The sequence below is a fragment of the Panthera onca genome, chromosome D1 (genome assembly GCF_046562875.1).
Source record: "Panthera onca isolate mPanOnc1 chromosome D1, mPanOnc1 haplotype 2, whole genome shotgun sequence".
Taxonomy (NCBI): domain Eukaryota; kingdom Metazoa; phylum Chordata; class Mammalia; order Carnivora; family Felidae; genus Panthera; species Panthera onca.
This window is the reverse complement of record NC_138348.1, coordinates 82,419,354-82,436,493: the sequence shown is the minus strand read 5'-3', so window position 1 is coordinate 82,436,493 and position 17,140 is coordinate 82,419,354. Positions and strand designations below refer to the sequence as shown.

General features: G+C 34.2%; 1 protein-coding gene across 1 annotated transcript in view; it reads right to left on the bottom strand.

The window, feature by feature from the left end:
- The window catches only part of ARHGAP42 (Rho GTPase activating protein 42), a 316,690-nt gene that overhangs the window by 68,429 nt on the left and 231,121 nt on the right, over window positions 1–17,140 (bottom strand). Inside the window, exons 7-8 of the mRNA XM_078432969.2 lie at window positions 7,180–7,284; window positions 4,677–4,806 (exon numbers count right to left, since the gene is read on the bottom strand). Coding sequence (XP_078289095.1) covers window positions 4,677–4,806; window positions 7,180–7,284 — 235 coding nt within the window. The remainder of the gene's footprint in view (window positions 1–4,676; window positions 4,807–7,179; window positions 7,285–17,140) is intronic.

Below are 17,140 nucleotides of genomic sequence, written 5' to 3'. Positions count from 1 at the left end.
ACTAAGGTAGAAGACCTTCAGTTTTCCCACAGAGAAGCCAATTATCCTGTATTCAAAAGCCAGAGTGGGCTAATTGGGTTGAAAATGGAGTCCGTTTCCTCTACAACTTATCCATCTAGGCTCCCATCCTGCTTAACACCTGGATCTTTCTAGCAACAATTATGTACAATATTATTGCTGGCTTAGTTTCATAACCATATATTTAAAAGTGAGAAATTGTAATGTAACAATGTACCACTTGATAAAAGTGTTTCATGAGCCATTTGAATTTTTTTTCTATAATAACAGTGCCCTTGGTGTCATATTTAGCTTTAAAATACTTAAACAACTCCAGAGTTAAAATTATAGGGTATAGCTATATACTTTTTAATCATAAAGGATTATTGTAATAAACTTCAATTCTGTTTTAGGGCCATTTCACGCTATAATACTTAAGCATACTTGTTGATAATTCTGTTACATGCAGTATAAAATACTTAAAGGCTTAGAGCTGATTAGTGGGAAGTGGCTGGATGAAAATACTTATAGTGACTTTATTACTTAAGAAGCAATTTATGAAGCAATATTAGCAATAATTTTTAAATAAAACTACTGTAATGCTCTGATGACATTTTATACCTAAATTGTTTTTTCCTGCCTCCATCTGAAGTATAGAACCTTGTGTATTTAATCTTCAAGTTTGTTGTACACACATGCTACTTCCTTTAAAGTTGCTTGGCACTAAACCAGAGCAGAGCAGATGTTCTTAGACAAGAAATTCTGAAGTCCTTTAAAAAAAGTGTGGGAAAATAAAAATTTATTTTATCTCTACTGTTGCAAAATAAAACAAGCTTAATTATCTTACCCACTAATCATCTGAGGTTGCTCAGATGATGTTCGTGGAATGAGAGGAAATAACATTCACTAAATACCTACCAAGCGCCAACATTTTATCTAGAGACTTCTAAAGTCAGACATTATATAAGACTGATGCACACTACCGACTGCACTGAAGAGGCAGGTTAAGTCAGACATTATAAAGAGGATTTTACATATAAAAAATATAGCTTATGAGCTGGAGATGGCGCTACTTTCTCCATCAATAGGGCATGTGATTGAATTATTTTTAGAAGAATAATACTTCTCAATAGTTGTTTTAAGAATCTAATGAGATAAATCTAAATTGCACAAAATAGTAAATGTTCATGGTAAATATTATCCACCAATACTGATAATAGAGACATTTTATATATATTATCTCTATTCTTGCAACATCATTATTGGATGGGTATGAGTATTTTTCTTTTATAAATTAGAATACTGAGCTCAGAAAATTGTTTGTTCAAGTATCATCTAGTTAACAGGTGGCAAGCATGGAATTTCAACATAGTTCTGACTTTGGAACCCATGTTCTTCCTGTTTAAAATGAAGTCCATTAGAATGCAATTTAATGTATGCCAGAAGTGGGTAACATAAAAACCACAGATCTAGATAAAGTGAGGTTCTGTGTTCAAACTGCAATGATCTCCTACTACTACCCCATCACATCCATCTCCATTTATCACTCAATTTACAGCTTTCATATTTATGATCACTGGTTTCTAATTGCATGAGTGTGTCTTATGCCTTCCACTACAGAATAAAGACCCTGAAGCCAAATTTTTTATCTCATCTTCTATTCCCCACAGAACTTATTCATTCAGTATACAGCAACAGTACAATCAATATGTGAACTGGTTTGATTTTCTTATAAATGTTTTCAAATATACAAAGTGGAAAGGGGCTATGGATATTTGTTCCCTGTATAAAAATAATTCCATGGGTGCCTGGGTGGTCAGTAGGTTAACTGTCTGACTCTTGACTTTGGCTCGGGTTATAATCTCATAGTTCGTGAATTAGAGCCCTGCGTCCGGCTCTGGGCTGACAGTTCGTAGCCTGTTTGGGATTGTCTCCCTCTCTCTCTGCCCCTCCCCCACTCGTGAGCATGCATGTGCACTCTCTCTTAAAATAAAATAAATTAAACAAAAATAATTCCAAAGGGATATAAATCCATTCATTTTTCTTTTAAAATCCCCAGGCAATGGGAAGTGAGGAGATGGTGAATACGAAAAGAAAGAAGGGAGGGACTATATTGGGGCATGAGAGCACTTTTGAAGTTGATGAATATGTTCATTGTTGTCAGTGGTCATAGTTTCACAGGTGCATATACATATATATAATATATATATATATATTATATATATGGCAAAACTTATCAAATTATACATTTTAAATATCTGCAATTCATTGTATGCCAACTGTACCTCACTAAAGCTGTAAAAACAATGCAGATGGATATGGAGAACACTGAGAGGAAATTTTCTTAGGAGCAGGAAGGCAACATGAAAGGAGAGGATGCTAAAGAAAGAAAGTGAGAGAGTCCAAATGTGCAAGTCTCAAAGGCCACACACCACTAAGGGGCCATCACAGGATGAGCACAACAAGCTAGCATTGTAGAGGGGTGTGCTGGAAGTGCCACAGAGGATGGATTATAGACAGGCAAACCTAGCGGCAGAAAGAGAACAATTATGAGGCCACTATAAGACTGTGGAGATGAGAAGGTGTGGGTTCAAAGGTTACCAAGGAGATAAAAGGGAAAGAGTGGGCCCCAAGTTACAGGGAGACAATGGAGTTAAGGAGTTAAGTATTTATTTCCAGTTTCCAGCCTAAGAAGGTGGGTGATATCATTTAAAGAGATAGCATATTTCAGGGGAAACATCAATATCAAAAAGGGCTTTATAATCATCTACGACTGACCCAGAGGGGAAGTCATGTATCTTAAAACACAAGATACCAACATCAGATGGGTGCACAAAATACTGAATTTTGTCCACCGATGCAGTCTCCAAGTTATTAAAGGGCCTATGCTTATAGTCAGACTCAAATGTCCAACAAATGGAGAACAAGTAAACTACACCCTTGCCCAAGAGATGGACTAGCAAGTAGCAAATAAACATGATGTATTTGAAAATTAATGTACAAAAGAATTTAGCTAGGTAATCCATCTTTCTTTTCTTAGAACAAAATATTGTGTACCCATAAGGATTTTAGCAACTGTGTAACACTGGGGAATAAAAACAAAAAAGAAAAAAGTCAAGCCATAAAACATTATTGAATTGTAATGAATAAAAAAAAAAATCTTTAAGCAAGAGGATGGCACCTCCTCTACTACACACATTTGAACAAGCCTCTCTATCAATACATTTTTCTGCTCAGCAAAATATTTTATTGATGCAAAATGTAAGCTCAATGTACCCTCACACTGAGGTTTTCAAATCTGAAGAAGTTATTCAAAACAAGTATTCAAAAATTTCTTTAGTGTCCTGAGTTAAATCCATATACCTTGTATGTGACAAATGAATTAGGTTTTTTTCATGAAATTATGGTGAAAACAATGTATTATGGTCTAATTACAGAATAGCTAGGCAGGTCATTAGATTTATTTTGACATTCAAAGACAGCACACTGGTCAAAGTCAATCGTGATGAAAGAGAAAATCCTCAAATCCAGATCTCCTGAGCCAGCAGCCCTCTATCATCTAACCCGTATAGTAACAGATATTTGCTGAGTTTGTTAGAACTAATCATTATTTGCTTGTACACTGCTATCCAACAAATGAGCATCACCTGAGTGAGAATGTCAAACATAAAGTGTGCTGGCATTTTAGTAATCATATTGCATTATGTCAAAAACTTTCACAGCCAACCCAGAATCTCCAGCTTTCTCATCTCAAACCTTTTAACTGTAACATCTTACTAACTAACCAAAACAACTTCATTAATCTATCATCTACTGATATGGAGACTTCAGAGTAGTGCTACTCTATGTAGTTTTTGAGTCTCAATATATGAGAATAGTACAGAAAATAAAAATAAGCATTTCAAAACTTGTACAGTGATTTGGCATTACTGGAAAATTCAAGCACATGACTTTGTGTTTTACAGACAGATCCATAATGGATTGGAAATAAAGACAACTGTTCCTTTACCACAAACAGTAGGAGATTGGTGCATTAGGGTATATCTGGTTTGAAACAGTTAATTTGGTCCAACTTGTTCCATTCAATGCAAGCACCATGCAGAAAGAGTCCTAGTTATACAAGTTTGGATGGGTTTTTATTAATTTTTGTGAGAAAAACTTTCTTAGTGTGAGGCAATTATAATAATGTCCTGTTGTGTCTGATGCTTATTTCCTAACCTCAGGAAGTAAAGAGTGCCAATTTGACATTACATGATTGCCAATTTTACTCCTAAAAACTGATGGAGCACAATTAAATGAAATAATGCTGTGGGAAAAGAAAAGTATTATAGTCACCAGGGTGATTCATACTGATAAAGGCTTTGAATTTCAATTTTTCATCAAACTTTAAATTGAGATTAGCTATCACAATGAAATTCTAAAACTGAACTCATGTTACCGTACCATCAGTGAAGGTTGTAAGTTCCAAGTTCAATAATATGCCAACTTGGAGATCCTGATGGCGAAATGTGGAAAAACTTCCTCACTTTGATGGTGGTAGTGGGAGAGCAGACTAAATATGATAAAGCTGTAAGGAACTGTAGTCTCCCTATTTGAAGGAAAAAACACTAACCAAGTCAAATCTCACAGAAACAGAATGTTAATTATAAGAGACATTAAGTTACATCTTTGTGACTCACGTTTCTCCTGGACATAAAGATAGCCTTCCATTGTCCACTGGCTGGGTGGTCTGTAATCTTGGTTGGCAGATTTCATTCTTTGCATCAACCGCTCTACCTCTTGTCGAGTACTTTCAAAATTATTCCTTGTCTTTAAGTAAATAGAAACAATAATTTCATTCATTGTTTCCTACCAGTTTTGAGGAACTTCCAGTGTGAAGTTTCAAAACTACGAATGGTGCAAAGGATAACTCTGATTCTCTCAGCACTATTCACCACATCGTTGATCATACATGCTGAGTCCTATGGTCTGATTTTGAATTGCGTTAGTGAAACTTTCCTGAATAAGCTTCTGCATGTTTTTCGTTTTTTTTAATCTGTGTGTGTGTGGGGTGCATGTATATACTTTATTCCTATTTCCTACTCTAACAATATTCCTTAGGGTTCAAATCATAACATTTAAAAATGTAATATTTATGAAACAGAGTTTTATATTCATTAATACCTAAGGTAAAAAAGCAGACTTATCTTGAAATAGTAATCATGAGGTCAGTATATAAATTAACTCATAAAAACGAATGGGTTTCCATCGTGTGTATGTACACACACACACACACACACACACACACACACACACACACATATCACAACTTTATCTATTCATCCATCGATGGACATTTGGGCTCTTTCCATACTTGGCAAATGTTGATAGTGCTGCTATAAACACTGGGGTGCATGTGTCCCTTCGAAACAGCATACCTGTATCCCTTGGATAAATACCTAGTAGTGCAATTGCTGGGTCTTGGATGTAAATTAAAAAGATAAATTAAATGAATTAAAAACAAAAAACAACAACAAAAAAACGAATGGGTTTCCTAGTTCTAACATCTTCTATTACAAAAAATAGTTTACTCACATTACAGCAAGTTTACTTAAGACATAGAAAGCTTAAAGCTTTTCTCTCTCTTTTGTATTCAGGCCACATTATTTCAATAATACGTTTGGAAGCAAGCAATATGTTTGGAAATATAAAAATTATCACCACCCAACTCTAAAATTTGTTATGGCCCATGATAAAATAATTGAATCCCAAAGTAAGTTAGGAAAATTTCTTGTCACTTTTGCTACTTTTTAAACTTTTTTTTTCAAATTCTTTTAAACATAAGGATCAGAAAAATTTCCAATTCTTTACATTCCTCTCTTGTTCTTGAATCGCAGGAATCTTAATAAAAATATTTTGGCCTTTATCATTTTCCCTTTTAGTATTTACGAAGAAGTCCAAATGCGTTCCATATTGAAAAACAATGAAATGGCTTGCATGTGAAACTGATTCTGCTAGAAAATCTAGATTAAAAAAAAAGCTAAAACCCAAAATATAAATTAAATAAATCCAATTACCTATTTCTCATGGGACATTCCAACTCCATAGTTCCATTTATTGAACATCTCCACAATGGCAAGAATCAGATAAGCAGTGAAAGACAAGCTTTTTACAGAAAAAGAAGTGAAAACTTTCCAAACTATTTTGGCTATAGAGTACTAGATTATCAGGGTTTCAGAAATAAGTTCATTCATACAAAATTCTCAACAATTAGAACTTTCTTGTCAGGTTCAATAATCCAATAATGGATTGGATACGTTTTTGTATTTTTTTTTTTTAATGTAAGTGATGTTAATCATCTGCAAATCTGAATTTATATAACTATGAAACTGGACATTAAAAGGATTAGACAACTTACAAAATAAACTCTAACAAAAATATGATGTTTGTAAATAATTCTCAATTAAGCTTTAAAGCAATTATTATGAGTCCTTAAAAACCATATTCAAATTCAAATAAAAATATATTTGTTATATACAATTTGAGAGAGAAAAAGGACATTCCTTCAGTGCTTAAGTACAACCTCTTAAATTCACAAATATAGAAATGTTACCCTTTCAGAAAGTAAGACTTGCCAGAGGTCACTCAGTAAATCAATGAGAACACTGAATAAAGGCAAAAGTTTCCAACCTTCCAAGTATCTATTATGTATATCTCAGTAATATTTATTTCTATGAAACTTGACAGCATAACTTTTTCTAACATATGATTAGCTCTTTCCTGGTATACTTTTAACCAGGAGCTAGAAAAAAATATTTTAATAAATTTATTAAATGGCTTTTCTAAATTAGGTAAATTTTTGACCTACTCCAAGGTTTGGCTGGATTATAATTAGTTTCCTTGTCATCATCTGATTCACTAAGTAGAGGCAGTAAAAATAGGTATAGTCTTGGGGCGCCTGGGTGGCTCAGTCGGTTAGGCATCCGACTTCGGCTCAGGTCACGATCTCGCGGTCCGTGAGTTCGAGCCCCGCGTCGGGCTCTGTGCTGATGGTCAGAGCCTGGAGCCTGCTTCCGATTCTGTGTCTCCCTCTCTCTGACCCTCCCCCGCTCATGCTCTGTCTCTCTCTGTCTCAAAAATAAATAAACGTTAAAAAAAAAATAAAAAAATAAAAAAATAAAAAAAAAATAGGTATAGTCTTACGTTCTGCAAGTTGAACTGAAGCTGTTGCTTATATGGTGCAAATTCTTGGGCGAGTTCGTATCCCTCGTGGTAAAAAGTAAATAAACCCTGCAAGAATGACAAAAGCTGCAAACACAGAGAAATGAAAGAAACTATGAAAATATGTTTTAAAAAAAGATGACCATCAAACATAATAAATTGGGAAATTATATTTCATTCTAATTCCTCAACCTAATAAATTTTCAACTCCCTTTGTTTGGCAAGCAGAAACTAGAGTTATGAATTTGAAACAAACCACAAAAGCTAATTTTTACTTCATTTTTGGTAAACAGTGACTGGGACAGTTGTTCTATTAACTATTCTACTATTCAAATGCATTGAAGAAATATCCAGGACAGACCATTAGGATAAAAGCCAAAGTGACATAGTTCCTACCTTAGAAGAGCTTCTAACCCAAACAGAGAGATAAACATGTGCAGATGTGAGGAAGACAACCCAGCAAATTGGAGATAAGGAGTACCCAAGGGAAGGAATAAGAATTTGGCCAGATAAAATTAAGAAAAATTTCTCAAGGTGGCAGTACTGATGTGGGTATTAAATAGACAACATTTCAGCAAGTAGTAAGAAGAACTGAAATCAGAGGGAAGAGTTGAGCAACAACCTGGAACTGGATACAGATCTTTCATTAAAGAATTAGAGTAAAATCCTCTTTAGGAAACCACAATGTTTATTATCCTAACCTTCCAATCCCAAACTCATATGTACTTATTTATTAGGGTCTAATTCATAAAGCAAGAGTAGTTCTCCATTACAGGACATGGTTGTTTACCAAGAGTAATTACAACTGAAACATTATTAACTTTCTTCATTTAATTCACTGGGATTTTTATTACAAACTTCTCCACCAATTTGATCTCTTCCTACAATAAAGTTAGAAAATACTTTTGAGAAATAATGCTTTTTAAAAATTTTTTAATGTTTATTTAATTTTGAGAGAGAGAGAGAGTGTGAGTGGGGGAGGGGCAGAGAGAGAGGGAGACACAGAATCTGAAGCAGGCTCCTGGCTCTGAGCTGTCAGCACAGAGCCCGATGAGGGGCTCGAACCCATGAACTGTGATATTATGCCCTGAACTGAAGTCAGACACTTAACCAACTGAGCCACCCAGGCGCCCCATGTTTTTTTTCTTTTTAATTCAAACAGCATATTATGTCGGTAAGCTATTATTTTGAACTAAAGAAGAAATACAGTTTGAAATTTTGATATGTGAATAAACACCCCACCATTTCCTATGGGGATTTGGCGTAAGCACCAAGTGGTATATGTGTTATAATTTCCAAGAAATAACTACTGGTTCTATCTGAAAACAAGGACTTAATGCTTTTCTTCCTATAGCAAGTCAACTTCTTACTAAGTTATGCTCATGTCAGAAAGCAAGTACTTTCAAATTGGTTTTAAGTTGTTATATTTTAAAGACTTCCTTTCTCTTGTTTAACAATTCCTGATGTCAAAATGTATTGTTTTCCAATTTTAGAATTATTTTACACTGTCAATTATATATCAACAGATAATTACTATCAAAACTAAATACTCAATAGATTATCCTTTGCTAAAATGATGTAGATATGCTGAAATATCCAATATATAGTGTGCACATATTGTGGCCTAATTAAAAAGAACTGTATCTTAAAATAGGGTTAAGAATATCTTTAATTTTTTGAGATTTGGATATACAGATTTGTAAGTTTTCAGAGACAAATAAGAAGTATACTTCTTTTGAAGTATATACTTTTGAAGTATATAGAAAATTAGTCTTTTAAATTTTAAATATATGAATAATAGTTTATGAAGTAGTTTGAAGGAGTATTATTTCATGTTTTAATGTCTACCATTGGTCTCCAATTAAACTATCTTATTAGCTACACGCCATACAAGGAAGATGCTATTCCAATATTATCCTAAGTATACAGAATTTAATTAAACTTATAAAGAAGATAAGAATACCTATAGAAAGTATTCCTATAAAACATCAAATTCCCCAAGATCTGTCTAAATAAATAAACATATTGGCATATTCTAGCAGAATTCAGATTTGCTCAGTAGCAGACAATACATGCTAAGCATCCCCTAGGGAAACAACAGTTTGGAGGGAGATACAAAAAAATTATCTACAAAGACCCACCCACCTTTTCCTTTTGTTCCACACCTACTTTGCAAGCATTTTTTGTGAAAGTTTAAAGACCACATGTATGGGGCGCCTGGGTGGCGCAGTCGGTTAAGCGTCCGACTTCAGCCAGGTCACGATCTCGCGGTCTGTGAGTTCGAGCCCCGCGTCAGGCTCTGGGCTGATGGCTCGGAGCCTGGAGCCTGTTTCCGATTCTGTGTCTCCCTCTCTCTCTGCCCCTCCCCCGTTCATGCTCTGTCTCTCTCTGTCCCAAAAATAAATAAAAAAAAACGTTGAAAAAAAAAAAAAATAAAGACCACATGTATGAAATAACTGCCACTAGATGGCAGTAGAGTCAAACTTTTTAAGGCTTGAATAACTACTAGTTTATTTTATCCTCAACAGATTCCATGAGACTAAATTAAGGTAACTTAATAGGACAGCCTAAAAAGCTTAAGAATTCCATCTCCTATATGCTGTTTTCTGTGTTCAATTCGACTGAGTGGGTGGAGCAGTGTGGGAAAGATTACTGTCTCAGCTTACCTTAAAGTAAACCTGAACTTTAAAATAATAATAACTAAAAACTACTGAAGAGATAGATTAGGTTTTCATATTAAATCACTTTTATCACCAGAAAAGCTTTACATAGCACTTTATTATTCCCAAGGATTTTGGAATCAAATAACTATTTGCGACTCCAATAACCTGACCAAATATAAATGTTGACACTACATTTACAGATAATCATTTAGCAAAAATCACTGCAAGACAGCAAAGGAAAAACATTCATAATTCCCCATCCCATCAATCACCAGGTTTCAAGTCTTAAGGACCCACAGTTATCATTGATACTGTGAATGGAAAAGAAAAGTAAGAAAAGGGGCTGGGGCTAGCATGGGAGTGAGGAGAAGAGCCCTGAAGCAACTGATGCAGTAATTCCTGGACTGTTGCTAAATAAGAAGAACTGAGATGTAAAGACTCTTATAATGTGATCCATTCCTTATCTCCTAAGAAGTTGATCACTGAAAATCCTAGGGAATCCACTAACGAAACTACTAGAACTGATAAACAAGTTCAGCAACACTGCAGGACACAAGATCAATATATAAAAATCAACTTTATTTCTATATACTCGGAGTGAATAATCTGAAAATGAAATTAAAGAATCCCATTCATGATAGTTTAAAAAGAATAAAATACCAAAGAATAATTTTTAAGTATAAATTTGTAACTTGAAAAGTATAAAACACTGTTTAAGGAATTAAAGACAGTTTAAATAAAAGGCAAATACTTCATTAATCAGAAGATTTAATACTGTTAACATGGCAATACTCCCCAAATGATGTGTAGATTTAATGCAATCCCTATGAGAAGCCTAGCTGACTTCTTTATAATAAGAAGTGACAAGCTGATGCTAAAATTCATATGGAATTGCAAGGAACCCAGACCATCAAAACAATCTTGAAAAAGAAGAACAAAGTATTTAGACTCACACTTCTCAATTTCAAAACTTAATGCAAAGCAATGGTAATCAATATAGTGTGATACTGGCACAAGTATAGACATTAAATCAATGAAAAAGAATTGAGAATTTAGAAATAAGCCCACATATCAAGGTCAACTTATTTTCAACAAGGACAACAAGACCATTCAAGGGATAAAGAATAGTCTTTTCAGCAAATGTTTTTTGGACCACTGGATAACCATATGCAAAAGAATGAAGTTGGAACCTTACTTCACACCATACAAAAGTTAACTTGAGATGACTTAATTGTATGGTATGTGAATTACATCCCAATTAAGGCTACTTTAAAAAAATAAAATTTACTTCAGAATACTGAATTTACACAGAATACTATAATGCAGTGAAAGAAATCCAAATCTAATATAAAAACCTCTACATTTGGCGACTGGAAACTCTATGATTGGCAACATAGGGCAAAGGCATCAATTTTCATCCAAGTATCCAGCCTGTGAATTATTAAACTTGTACTTTCTGCTATTCCTTATTCAGAGGAAACAGAGATAAATACCTTAGATGACAGTCTCAAAATAACTATTAAGTGCTTTAAGTTTAATACTTAGATATTCAGAGTAATTTATTGAATGGAAATGAAACAGTATAAAAATATAATCAAATAAACAACAGGTGCTGGTGAGGAATCAAAGAAAGGGGAAGCCTTTTACACTGCTGGTGAGAATGTTAAACTGGTGCAGCCACTCTGGAAAATAGTATGGAGGTCTCTCATAAAGTTAAAAATGGAGCTACCCTATAATCCTATTCACTATGTAACTGCTTTTGCAGTAAATTCTATTCACTATCTAACTGCTTTTGCAAATTGGAAATTTTCAGTAGCAGTAGCCAGAACTAAATCCAAGGACCAATACAGATTTTAAGATAGGTTGGCTTTATTGTTTCAATTTTATAGAATAACTGTATTTAGGTTTTTAGCAAATTTAACCCTCAGGCCTACAAAGTTTTGAAAAAATAAATGACATTGTCTTATTTGCTCACTATAATTTACCCGAAGTTAAAGTTTATATATTAAAGCTAATGTATATTGAAAACGCAAAAAGGTTTTACTTTCAAGACTGCAGGTCTATATATTATCTGACTTTAATTTAGTATGTAATATTTAGTAATTTAATTAATTTAATTATTCAAACTTTAGACAACCCAAGAAGTATTTTCTAGTATACTTCATGATATAATAAGCATATTAGGCAGATTAAGTGAAATTTTCTTTAGCAAGAGATTTAAAATTAAAGTTAGGAGACTCAGGACAGAATATCAAAAACAATATTTTTAGTTTACACATAATGGTTTATTTTTTATCATTTTAAAAAATATTTGCTTATATTAGAAAGAGAGACTGTGTGTGCCTAGTGGGGCAGGAGCAGAGAGAGAGGGAGACAAAGAATCTCAAGCAGGCTCCATACTATCAGCACAGAGCCAGACACAGGGCTCAAACTCACAAACTGTGAGATAATGACCTGCGCCTAAATCAAATGTCAGATGCCTAACCGACTGAGCCACCCGAGGTGGCCCAATAATGGTTTATTTTCATTTTTCATATTTTAAATATAATACAAAAAGACTAAAATGAAGTCTAAAAAGAATAATAAAAACATACTCTTACAGCATTTAGATGTGTATTTTTTAAAAAGCATATTAAAATTAAAAAAATGTGCTTTTGAAAAAGTTCTATCTGGCCTTGAAGTCACACTAAAAAACTCGTTAATATTATTTTTGTATCTAATGCTAATAGTCAATGTGAAAGCTCCATACCAGCTGAAAACTTACTGATGCTAATGATGCACCAGGCACTTGCTCTGTATGTTACCTGTATTGGTTGCGCCTTACCACAATCCTGGAATCTACAATTTTTTATTTCCAATTTACAGATAAAAACCTAAGGTACACAGAGTGAAAAACAAGCCAGATTTATACAGCTGTTAAGACTGGAGCCAAATTCCATCTTAATGCCTCTCAGCCATTATACTTGTCTGTCAATTAATGAAAAGGGTGGGTCAACTGCAGCCAAGGGGAGGGGGCAACTTTTTAAAAAAGATGATTAAAAAAGGATGGAAGAATGAATAAATGCACAATTATGTACATTGATTCAAGCACCTTTACCAAAGTAAAGATCAATCTCCTATTTTCAAGGAATTAAAATACTTGCTTTACGATACAATGTTTTGTAGTCATATATTTTATTTGGTCAGAGCAAGTGTTAAGGAAGGACTAATTTTTGTAATCAGGTAACTTACAACACAGTAAGTTGATACTATACAGGACGTCAGCTTTGGGTTCTGGATTCCTGTGTCTCCCTCTCTTTAAGTTTGTGACCTCAGGCAACTAACAGTCTTTCTGTGACTTAATTTCCTCATCTGGAAAAATAACAACTACCTAATAATAAAGCTATCTTGTGGGTCATGTGAAATAACACAGAGAAAACACATTACACATAGTAGTTGCCCACAAAACTTTAGTTCCAGCTAAGTTTGCAAAAGAATGTAATCAAAACATACACAAACTGCAGCTGAATGAACCATAAGGGAGTTAAGTCATAAAAAGATTCTTTGGGCTTCTGAGCCACAAACTTTCCTGTACCACAATGTATTTCAAATACACCAGGGCTCAACTCTCTGAGGTAAGCTGTTCATGATCAGCATACTTCAGAAGCTTTTCCCTCTAATCTCTCAAAATTCTCATAAGCTCCAAGCAACTCTGAGAAGAAGGAGGATCTTAAGAACAAGATTCAGGAGATGATGTTTTTCTCTCTCTGATCTTTTCCTCCCATTCTAGACCTGAACTCACATATCATGCTGCCAAATCTGAAAGGACTTTTTTTAGCACTGTTTCACAGAAACATAATGTGAATAAATGAAAACCAATGTGAAAATTTAAGTTTCCTAGTAGCCACATAAACAAATCAAAACAAAACAAAACAAATAACAAAAAACAAAAACACAAACTTGGGACACCTGGGTGGCTCAGTCGGTTAAGCATCCGACTTTGGCTCAGGTCATGATCTCACGGTTTGTGAGTTTGAGCCCCGTGTCGGGCTCTGTGCTATCAGTTCAGAGCCTGGAGCTTGCTTCAGATTCTGTGTCTCCCTCTTTCTCTGTCCCTCCCCCACTTACACTCTGTCTCTCTTTGTCTCTCAAAAAATGAATAAACGGTAAAAATTTAAAAAAAAACACAAACTTTTAAACCAAGTGAAATTTAATATGTTGTTTAACACAATTTATCCAATATATTATCATGTCAATATTTAAGCAATATAAAAGCTATTTTAATGAGATAGTTTATATACTTTTTTGTACCAAACCTTTGTAATCTAGTAGGTGTTTCCTATTTACCACCCACCTTATTCTAGACTTTCATTTTGAATGTCTGATAGCCATATGTGGCTATTTGCTACCACACTAAATAGTGTTAACTACGCTACTACAATCACCTTCTATGTAAGATATATAAATGGGGGGGAAACCCCAGTTAACTATAATCACTTTCAATGTAAGATATATAAATGGGGGGGGGGTGACCATTAAAATTATATACCTAATGAATACTGAATTTAAAAACTTACTTTCTGGGGGTGCCTGGGTGGCTCAGTCGGTTAGGCGTCTGACTTCAGCTCAGGTCACGATCTCGCGGTCCGCGAGTTCGAGCCCCGCGTTGGGCTCTGGGCTGATGGCTCAGAGCCTGGAGCCTGCTTCTGATTCTGTGTCTCCCTCTTTCTCTGCCCCTCCCCCGTTCATGCCCTGTCTCTCTCTGTCTCAAAAATAAATAAACGTTAAAAAAAATTTTTTTAAATAAAAAGCTTACTTTCTGTATACTGTTAAAATAATTATATAGTTTAATAAAAAAACATAAATGCCCCCTGTTTTTCTATGTATTTGAACCAGCTTTTCCTTGAAATAATGACACTGTAGGAATATTTATTTCTAACACAGTGGTGTCCCACTTAGCTGAGGTTTTGCTTTCTGTAGTTTAGTTGCCCATAGTCAACTATAGTGCAAAAGCAGATAATCTCCCTTTTGACATTATTGTTATGTCTGTAGTAGCTTAACACTTGGACAGTGAAAGAAACAATCAACAAAACTAAAAGGCAACTTATGGAATAGGAGAAGATATTTGCAAATGACATGTCAGATACAGGGCTGGTATCCAGAATCTGTAAAGAATTTAATCAAACTCAACACCCAAAAAATAAATAATCCAGTTAAGAAATGGGGAGAAGACTTGAATAGATCTTTCTCCAAAGAAGACATACAAATGGTTAAAAGACACATGAAAAACTTCTCAATATCACTCATCATCAGGTAAATATAAATCAAAACTGCAATGAGCTATCACCTCAAACCTGTAAGAATGGCTAAAATTAACAACACAAGAAATAACATGTGTTGGTGAGGATTCAGAGAAAGGGGAGCCCTCTTACACTGTTGGTGGGTCTGCAAACGGTGCAACCACTCTGGAAAACAGCATGGAGGTTCCTCAAAAAGTTAAAAATAGAACCACCCTACAATCCAGCACTTACACTACTAAGTATTTATCCAAAGGATATAAAAGTACTGACTCGAAGGGGCACATTCATCCCAATGTTTTATAGCATCACTATCAACAATAGCCAAACTATGGACAGAGCCCAAATGTCCATCGACTGATAAATGGATAAAGAAGATGTGGGGTGTGTGTGTGTGTGTGTATATTGTATATATATATATATATATATATACACAATATACACACACACATATGTGTATATGTGTGTATGTATATTGTGTATATATATACATACATGCACACACATGTGGTATTATATATATGCATATATCTGTATATACATATCTATATACAAACATATATATGTGTATATATACACACACATTATATATATATAATGCAATATTATTCAGCCATCAAAAAGAATGAAATCTTGCCATTTACAACAACATGGATGGAACTAGAGTGTACTATGCTAGGTAAAATCAGTCAGAAAAAAACAAATACCATATGATTTCAGTCATATGCAGAATTTAAGAAAGAAAATAGATGAACATAGGGGAAGGGAAGGAAAAACAAAATAAGATAAAAGAGAGGAAGGCAAAACATAATAGTCTCTTAACTATAGAGAACAAATTGAGGGTTGCTGGAGGGGAGGTGGATAAAGAGATGGGCTAAATGAGAAGGGAATAGGAATTTTAAATATTTGTCATCTTCCCAAACTGGTGGTTGTTAGGCTGCCTAGATCTCAATGAGCCACAGATAAGCCTTAGAAGGTCCCTTAAGTCATATAAAATTTAATAAGATACCCAAAACATCTACTAAATAAGAGGTTACTAACTCATTCTAAGGGATTTAAGGACTTAGCTGTTTGTTTGAAAAAACAGAACTTGTAGTTAAGACTGTTATCCCAAATAAAAGGTAAAAATTAAATTCCTGAGCCTGTGTTGTGGTCTTCAGTTCCTTAAATTTGTCTGGCTGAAGGTTTAGTCTTACAAGCTTGCCAAGTGCCCAGTTTATAGGAAAGAGTGAGGTAGTTTCAGCTGAAGAGAGAAAATGAAACAGAAGTGGCTGATAGCCAGGCAGGGTCTAAGAACTTTTCCCAGGCTCTGCTCTGCCTCTGTTTCCCATCATCCTTAGGGAATCATTAATGGTTTCCCCACAAGAAATGAATTTCATCAAATATATTTTAAAATGTGTATTATTTTTCCTTTTCCTCACTATCTCCCCTTAAACAGGAACAGGTATTTTATTACTTAACTATAAACACATTTTTAAAAAACTGACATAGGAAGAAAAATATGGATTAAATAATCACTTAGATTACCTATGTATTTAACTATTGCTCCTCTCATGGGAATTGACATTATATATTAACTGAAGATCATCTTGACTTCTAGAACTTACCTTTACTCACCACAGATGATGCTTTATGAAGACACCTACTCAGGCAATATTATAACATATTATGGTATAACTTGGGGGAAAAATGCTAAGAAAATGAAGTAAATTTATAAAGACCAGCTACCTGTTTTTTCCTGTACTGCAATTTATATTAAGGAATCCATTAATTTTTACATTACCTCATAGGAAAGTCAGGCAGATCCCAGACTTTCAGGGAAGTGGAATGAAACAAAGGGAGAAATATATCCTTATGTTTTTTCCTTTCACCTAAAGGTTTAGTAAATAGGTCGCTTTAGTGGTGAGCTATATTTACTTAGGTATATATAATGTAAGTCCTTTTAATCTTTTAATTTTTCTATTAATAAACTATTTTAAGAGCAGTCTTAGGTTTATTTAAAAA